Source organism: Oryx dammah, unplaced genomic scaffold, assembly GCF_014754425.2.
Source record: "Oryx dammah isolate SB20612 unplaced genomic scaffold, SCBI_Odam_1.1 HiC_scaffold_20, whole genome shotgun sequence".
NCBI classification, from domain to species: domain Eukaryota; kingdom Metazoa; phylum Chordata; class Mammalia; order Artiodactyla; family Bovidae; genus Oryx; species Oryx dammah.
Window position 1 is genome coordinate 8,850,068 of NW_024070204.1, and position 7,918 is coordinate 8,857,985.

General features: G+C 47.5%; 1 protein-coding gene across 1 annotated transcript in view; it reads left to right on the plus strand.

The window, feature by feature from the left end:
* CCT5 (chaperonin containing TCP1 subunit 5) overlaps positions 1–7,699 on the plus strand; it is an 11,646-nt gene extending 3,947 nt beyond the window's left edge. The window contains exons 4-11 of the mRNA XM_040262504.1: positions 1,195–1,393; positions 3,037–3,229; positions 3,310–3,459; positions 3,665–3,784; positions 4,359–4,544; positions 5,183–5,320; positions 5,735–5,915; positions 7,132–7,699. Of these exons, the coding sequence (XP_040118438.1) occupies positions 1,195–1,393; positions 3,037–3,229; positions 3,310–3,459; positions 3,665–3,784; positions 4,359–4,544; positions 5,183–5,320; positions 5,735–5,915; positions 7,132–7,259 (1,295 nt within the window). The 3' untranslated portion in view covers positions 7,260–7,699. The remainder of the gene's footprint in view (positions 1–1,194; positions 1,394–3,036; positions 3,230–3,309; positions 3,460–3,664; positions 3,785–4,358; positions 4,545–5,182; positions 5,321–5,734; positions 5,916–7,131) is intronic.
* Positions 7,700–7,918: the final 219 nt, after the last annotated feature.

Here is a 7,918-nt window from a genome sequence, read left to right on the forward strand (position 1 = left end):
GTGGCTCAGACGTTAAAGAATCCACCTGCAGTTCAGAAGACCCGGATTTGATCCCTGGATCGGGACGATCCCCTGAGAAAGGGAATGGCTACCCAATCCAGTATTTGTGCCTAGAGAATTCCATGGGCAGAGGAGCCTGATGTGCTACAGTCTATGGGGCCGCAAAGAATGTTACAAGCCTAACACGCTTGCTGAGTGTTTATTCTGAATCACATCATGGGGAGACAGTCTGACAAATCCATGTGGAAGGACAGGATACAAGACAAATGGCCCAGGTGCTTCAAAAGTGTCAGTATAAAAGAAGAGGAAGAGGGTGGGGAGTCGAGGTAGGCAGCTCATCTAGATTCAGGGAGCTCAAGAGAAGCGACAGCAGCGCGAATGTGTGAAACCTGGCTGAGTGCCAGATTTCTTTCTCCCAGCTCTGAAGGATGTTTGGGACACGTGGGGTCATTTGTGGGTCACATATTAGTATCTTACCAATGTCACGATTTCCTTAAAAAAAAAAAAAGATTTCCTGAGCATGACAGTTTTGTTACAGTGATGCAGGAGACTGTGCCTGTCCTTAGGAGCTGAATGTTAAAATATTCAGGAGTGACATGTCTGATTTAATAAGTAAACTAGTATTCATTATATTACTCTTGAAATTTGTTTTCAGTGTTTGAAATTTTTTTAAGTTTGGGATAATCGATGAGATGAATATCTTCAGTGTTATTTTTTCTGCATTTGAAATTTGAATTAATTTGTTCAGCAAATATCTTATACATTCATTGGGAACTAAACACTGTTCTGGACGTACTTGGAATGCAGCAGCATTCAAACTTAATTTTTGTGATGCTAAAATGAGAGAGGAAGGCAACAGATTATGGGAGGGATAGTAAACAAATTTTATTTAATACTGCATAATGCCAACATAAATTTCACTGAATAGAAATCCTTGGCCTAGGAAACAGGAAGTTTTTTTCCCTTATAAAAATGTTTGTGTATTACGTTCTTTGCGTCCTGTACGTCACTGAGAGTTGAGCATCCATCTGTGTACCTGTTAGAACCAAAACAACGAGGCTCCATTTTTAGGGATGGCCTCCACCTCTGAGACACTTGTAGCTTAAATCTGGGACCTTGGTCTTTCCAGGGCAGCATCTCATGTGTTTTGAGTTCTAGCGGTTTCCTGAGCCGGGTGTGCTGTCTCGTCTGCAGTCCTGGCTGGCGCCCTGTTGGAAGAGGCTGAGCAGCTGCTGGACCGCGGCATTCACCCCATCAGGATCGCCGATGGCTACGAGCAGGCCGCGCGCATCGCTATCGAGCACTTGGACAAGATCAGCGACAGTGTCCTTGTCGACATGAAGAACACTGAGCCCCTGATCCAGACAGCGAAGACCACGCTGGGCTCCAAAGTGTGCGTGTACAGTGCGGGGCTGCAGGGCTGGAGGAGGCTGTTCGTGCAGGAGGCTGTGGTCGTGTGCTGGGTCTTAAAGATAGCTCAGAATTATCCACGGTGGCTTCATACTGATTTAATGAGCTGCCTTCTGGTTTTGTTATTTAGATTTACTTTCTCTTTACTGCAGATATAAACATGGGCATTTTGTGTTTTTGTTAGAGGCTGGATTTCCAGGTTTGGTTAAGTCCCCTTGATAGTTTTTGTAAGCTATTTAGTTCTTTATTTCTCAGGATAGGCTAGAGTGGTAAAGGGTCCTACGAGTGGGCAGTACTCATTTTTTCTAACACTTTCTACCATTTCTTTGCTAGGAAGCATTTTAATGGAGAGGTTCTGCTCCTTATTTATTCAACAGGGAATTGAATGATCCAGAATTTTAGTTCAGTATGAAGGGGCAGTCTTGAAATTGTCTTACACTGGCTGTTGCTAACATTTACCTAGTGTTCATTACTTGCCAGGCCTAGAGCTGGAGTCTTGGAGGCACAAAACAGCTCTTGCCCCCTGGAGATTCAGCCGCCTCAGCCACGGGACAAGCTCACCTTGAACAATAGTGGAGACTTAGGGGCTCTTGTTAAAATGTAGTATAAAAACCTAATGTAAGGTACCTTATTGCACGGTTTGTCTTAATCCACATTAACTTGGGAAGTATTTAAATTTGTGCCCTAAAGGATGACATGGGCTCAACTTAGAGGGTGGGGCAAGTGCAGCAGAGTTGCCTGCTTCCTTCTGTCCTCCGTGGTGCCAGCTGTCCCCTTGTCGTAGGTCTGAGCCAAGACCACGCCTCGGCGGGGGTGACTGCCCGGGGTGGCCTTTATTGTAAGTACAGCACTCTGGTTCTCCTGGAAGGAAGGCGTTACCCTTTCTTGAAAGGCACACATTCTGTGTTATTGCTTTCTAAGTTGACTCAGCTTTATTTGCAAGTCTTTGGAAAACTCCGGTATGCGTAGATCTTTTCTATAGAAAAGGTTCAAATGGACCAACAAGGGCCAGATACACTCAACATGAGGTGAAACATTGTTTGTCAGTTACTTAGGACACACAGTGTTTGTAGTTTCTCGCCTATCTTTTCCAGGTAACAGGATTCCAGGCACTGTATTTGGAGGGCTACAGTTGCCTTGTGGTTTTTTCAGAATCAGATGGGAAATTCAAGCAGTCGCTTCAGATGTTAAGTGGTGCACGTCCCTTAGATAAGATTGGCTTCTCCTTGGTGGTTTCATCTCTCTCCTGTTCTGTTTTGGTTTGAAAGTGTCAGTGCTATTACCAAGTAGTTGTCTTGGTAAATTTTTGGTTCTTGGCATACGTTAGTGGTCTCTTCATGTACATTCATAATGGAAGAAAATAGCGCGTTTCCGTTATTAATTTTTTTCCCATCCCAGTTTATGATTCCCTTTGGAGTCCCTGGACCCGGGTTAAGCGTCCCTCCCCAGACTGTTGAAAGTACAGGTAGTGGTGACATTCTTCCCTGGGGACGCTGAACATGTTAGTTGTGTAACATACCTTTGGGTCACACTGTGCCGTGCTGTTTGAGTTTTGCAGCGTGTGTTCTTTCTGGCTGCAGTCGCTGTCACGTGGACAGGAAAGGTCAGTGTTGTGTGTCCCCTCAGGGTTAACAGCTGTCACCGGCAAATGGCCGAGATCGCCGTGAACGCCGTGCTCACCGTGGCCGACATGCAGCGCAGGGACGTTGACTTTGAGCTCATCAAGGTAGAAGGCAAGGTGGGCGGGCGGCTGGAGGACACCAAGCTGATCAAGGGCGTGATTGTGGACAAGGACTTCAGTCACCCGCAGATGCCCAAGGTGAGCCATGCCTCCGTGGCATCAGGCTTCTCCCTCTTGAGCCCTCCAGGTAGTTCATACGTCTCTGTCTCTTCCTGCAGCAAGTGGAAGATGCTAAGATTGCAATCCTCACGTGTCCATTTGAGCCACCGAAACCAAAGACGAAGCATAAGCTGGATGTGACATCTGTGGAAGATTTTAAAGCCCTTCAGAAGTACGAAAAGGAGAAGTTTGAAGAGATGATCCGGCAGGTGTGCCTTAAGACTGCTCCTAGTGAGATTTAAGCTAACTAGAGCTGACAGAACATAGCCACTTGCGTATTTCTTTCTCTTTTCTGTACTTTAATGCTCCCACCTACACACCCAACTATGTTTCTCGCCTTGGTTTCAACCTTTTTTCCAATAGAAGAGCATAAAAAATACTTCTGTTAACGTGACTGTGGCATTTCTTTCCCAGATTAAAGAAACTGGTGCTAACCTAGCTATTTGCCAGTGGGGCTTTGACGATGAAGCGAATCATTTACTTCTCCAGAATGACCTGCCAGCGGTTCGCTGGGTCGGAGGACCTGAAATTGAGGTAGGAGGCCCCCTGCGAAGAGACTGCGTGCAGGGCTTGAGCTCACGGGAGCATCTCTGCTCGAAGCCCCTGTGACCTTGCCTGCTGTGGTTCCCACACTGTGCTGAGGCTCCACAGACCAGAGGCTGAGCTGCAAGGGGGGAGATGCTAGAATCTTCCTGCCGTTTGTGCATGTGTTTCTGGTGTTCGTGGCATTTTCAGGTGCTTTCCTTTCTCACTGCTGTCTGCTTGGCCCTCTGAGGGGGCAGACTGGTTGTGCACTTCTGTGTCAGCCTCAAACATTCAGAGCTGCCCAGACATGGTCTGTGGCCCCACAGACAAGGTGTAGTTGGTCCTCATGGGGGCGGGAGGGGAAGGGGGAGAGCTGAGAGTGTGTGCAGGGTCATAGTGGCAGGTTGCCCACCCTTCAAAACCTTGTTCCCTGAACAAGGTGTTGGGCTGGACCTTGATTCTTGGGCTGGACTGGGCAGTGGTTCTAGGGAGCACAGCGGTCGTGGGTCGCGTTCAGCTTCTCTGTGGCCTGGTGTTGAGAGTTCTCTGCTCACCACACTGGTCTTTCCATTCCTCCTGCCAGTTGATCGCCATCGCCACAGGCGGCCGCATCGTCCCTCGGTTCTCAGAGCTCACAGCTGAGAAGCTGGGCTTTGCAGGTCTTGTGAAAGAGATCTCCTTTGGGACCACCAAAGACAAGATGCTGGTCATCGAGCAGTGTAAGAACTCCAGAGCCGTCACCATTTTCATCAGAGGAGGAAATAAGATGGTAAGGACTCACTTATTCGTCCTGCATTTTTTCTGATTCTGGAATGTGATTGGGCTTTTCACATAATGTATTTAGCTGGGACACTTGAAGATGGACGGGGTCATTTTTCTTGGAGAAGCAGGGACACCTCCGGAATTCCCTAGCAGTCAGTCCAGTGTTAGGACTCTGCTCTTGCACTGCTGGGGCTTGGACTCGATCCCTGGTCCGGGAACTAAGATCCCTCAAGCCATGCAGTGCGGGCCTCTCCCCTACCCGCCCACCCGCCCCCCCCCCAAAAAAAAATAAAAATAAAAAATAAGGTCACGTCACAGTGTAAAACCCTGAAGACCATGTGCCACTGTTGGGCCTACAGGGCACACTTGCCTTTCCTCGGTCTCAGGTAGAAACGCAGACCTGAGGGAGCGTGGGTGCGCTCTCCACTCTCCAGGGATGGGTTTCTGGCTCATCACGATGAGTAAGACTCATTGTAAGGCTGTTGCTTTGTCGTTTTTGTTTGACCCCCTTCACCACTTGGTCATATGTCCTGGAGTGAGTCCTAGGCTGCCTGGTATTTTGGGAGTTTTTTCCCTAAGTACGTTTTAGGGATGAAAAGTAGAATGAAGATAGAACCGTTAACTTGGGCAGTGTTGCTTTCCCAGATCATCGAGGAGGCCAAGCGTTCCCTTCATGACGCTCTGTGTGTCATCCGCAACCTCATCCGGGACAACCGCGTGGTGTACGGCGGGGGCGCTGCGGAGATCTCCTGCGCCCTGGCAGTCAGCCAGGAGGCCGACAAGGTGAGGGCCTCTGACCGCGGTGTGTGACTGACCACATGGTGTGCGGCGGGGGCTGGACTCCAGGCCTTTGATCTGAGCTGATCCTTGTGCCTAAGGATGTGGATGCAGGTTACCACAGGCCGGCATGTGTCAGCCTTTTTCAGACTGCAGCCTTGACACAGATCTCTGCACACTTAGTATTAACTGGAATTGAGAATTGCCTAGACGTTGTAACTAAAGGTGCAGCGGGAAGACTGGCTGTCTTGACTTCTGACGTGTACCTTCTGCATCCTCGCCCTGTAGCGGCACTCATGTGATGGCCTGTTCTGAGGACTCGTCCTGAGTTAGTTTGTCCAAGGGTGTCATTCTGTAATGTCCACAAATAGCTGCTGGGGGTTCTGTCAAGTACGATGACATAACCCTGTGCCCTCGCAGTGCCCAACCCTGGAGCAGTATGCCATGCGCGCCTTCGCCGACGCACTGGAGGTCATCCCCATGGCGCTCGCCGAGAACAGCGGCATGAACCCCATCCAGACCATGACCGAGGTCCGGGCCAGACAAGTGAAGGAGGTGAACCCCGCCCTTGGGATCGACTGTCTGCACAAGGGGACCAATGGTGAGGTGCTGGGTGCAATCTGACCTAAGCTGGGGAATTATTGCTGCATAGCGTGTACCATGAACTGGTCCTGGCTTTTTAAATTCTTGAACACGCTTCAGGTACCCAGGTCCTGAGTTTTAGTGTTTGATATAATTACCTGGGGAATTGTTAGGATGCTAGTCTTAGCAAGCTACAACAAAAAACTGCAGTGCAGTATTTACTCCAAAGGTGATTTCCATTGTAGAAAATCATTCCCATCTCATTTCTTTTATATAAATGTCTGTCAATGTGGGTTCTATATGTCATATAAAACAGCTGTGGAATTGACTTTCAGTTCACCACTGATTCTGTGGGCGCATCCTGTAAATCAGAGGGTGTTTTATAGATGGAGTGTGTACTGTGGCTTCACAGCACTTCATCATTCATCACTGAAAAGGTAGCGCAGCCCTGGCATGTGGGATGGTGGTCCTGGTGAATCCCCAGATTCCGTACTAGTTGGGTCATCTCTGGGGTTCTGTCTCAGTCCTGACCACAGAATCTGATGGCTTATTTTTTTTACTCAGAACTACAGGTGTTTTGTGGATTTTAGGTTAACAACCCGAGGATTTAGTAACAGCAGCAACTTCTTGTCAGACAGTTTACATTTCTTTAACCTGAATGTCTGTTTTTGCTGAAGCAGCTTTACATGTCAGGCACCATCTGATCTGACTTCAGGCTTACTAACCGACAGCATAGGGAGCTTTGTGGGATGAGAAGTCACTGAATGATTGCCTCTTTAGCAAGTCACTGAGAAACTCACCCTGTTATTGAAGAGCACTCCCTGTCCTCCACAGTGCTCCAGTAACCAGGCCCACATTCCAGAATGTCCTGGGAAGTAATGAAATCGTATTCTTCTGAAAACATAACCAGGACTAGTGGCTTTCAAAGTTCTGTGTCTTTTAAGTTTTACTCTGATTCATAAATAGGAACAAGGTATTAATGATAACGGGCTTCCCTGGTGACTCAAACAGTAAAGAATTGGCCTGCAATTCAGAAGACCTGGGTTGGGAAGATTCCCTGGAGGAGGGTATGGCTGCCCACTCCAGTATTCTTGCCTGGAGAACCACCAGGGACAGAGGAGCATGACGGGTTACAGTCCATGGGGTCCCAAAGAGTCGGACACGACTGAGCGACGTTCACTTTCCATTAATGATCGGAGTATGCTGTTTTAGAATAGTAAATTTGTGTTTTTCAGATATGAAACATCAACATGTCATAGAAACTTTGATCGGCAAAAAGCAACAGATCTCTCTTGCAACACAAATGGTCAGAATGATTTTGAAGATTGACGACATCCGTAAGCCTGGAGAATCTGAAGAGTAAAGAGAGAATTTAGAGTAAAATGAGGAGTAAGATCCACTCCTGTGACTAAATAAATGGGGGTCTTGTGCTGCATCTACAGCTGTTCATTGTTACGTCCCGTATGTGTCCCGTCTCAGACACTGTCGTAGATGCTGTGACAACAGCAGCTGTTTGTAACCGTAGTTTCACTTGTTAGAGACATGGCAGTGTAGAGGTGTGATCTCACAAGGTTTTGTATTTGTTATATTAAAGGGAACGCTAAACAGCCTTTATATTCTGCTCTTTAAGTTAAACATTCACTATAACATTCATCAAATGCCTTAATTGAAGGGTTTGAGTTGAATTTTTTTTTTTTAATGTACAACCTGTTTTTAACAGTTTTAAATGTTTGGTTTGTTCTCAAGATTTACTTTAACATTGAGGAATATGGGCTTGGTCCTATTAAATTTATTTAAGTGCTGCATCTGTCTAAATGGGTGAGTCTTTGATTGTGGAAACCCTTCAGAGATGAGTATCCACCACACGACTGTGGGCTGTCTTCTGTGCTGTTCGGTTATACTGACTGGGGTGTTCCCCCAGTGCTGAGTAGACCAGCATTAATGGTGTGATCTTCACACAGCACCCTGGCATTATCCTGGCCTGGCTCCACCCAGAGCCCTGGCCAGCGTTGTGCAGAGAAG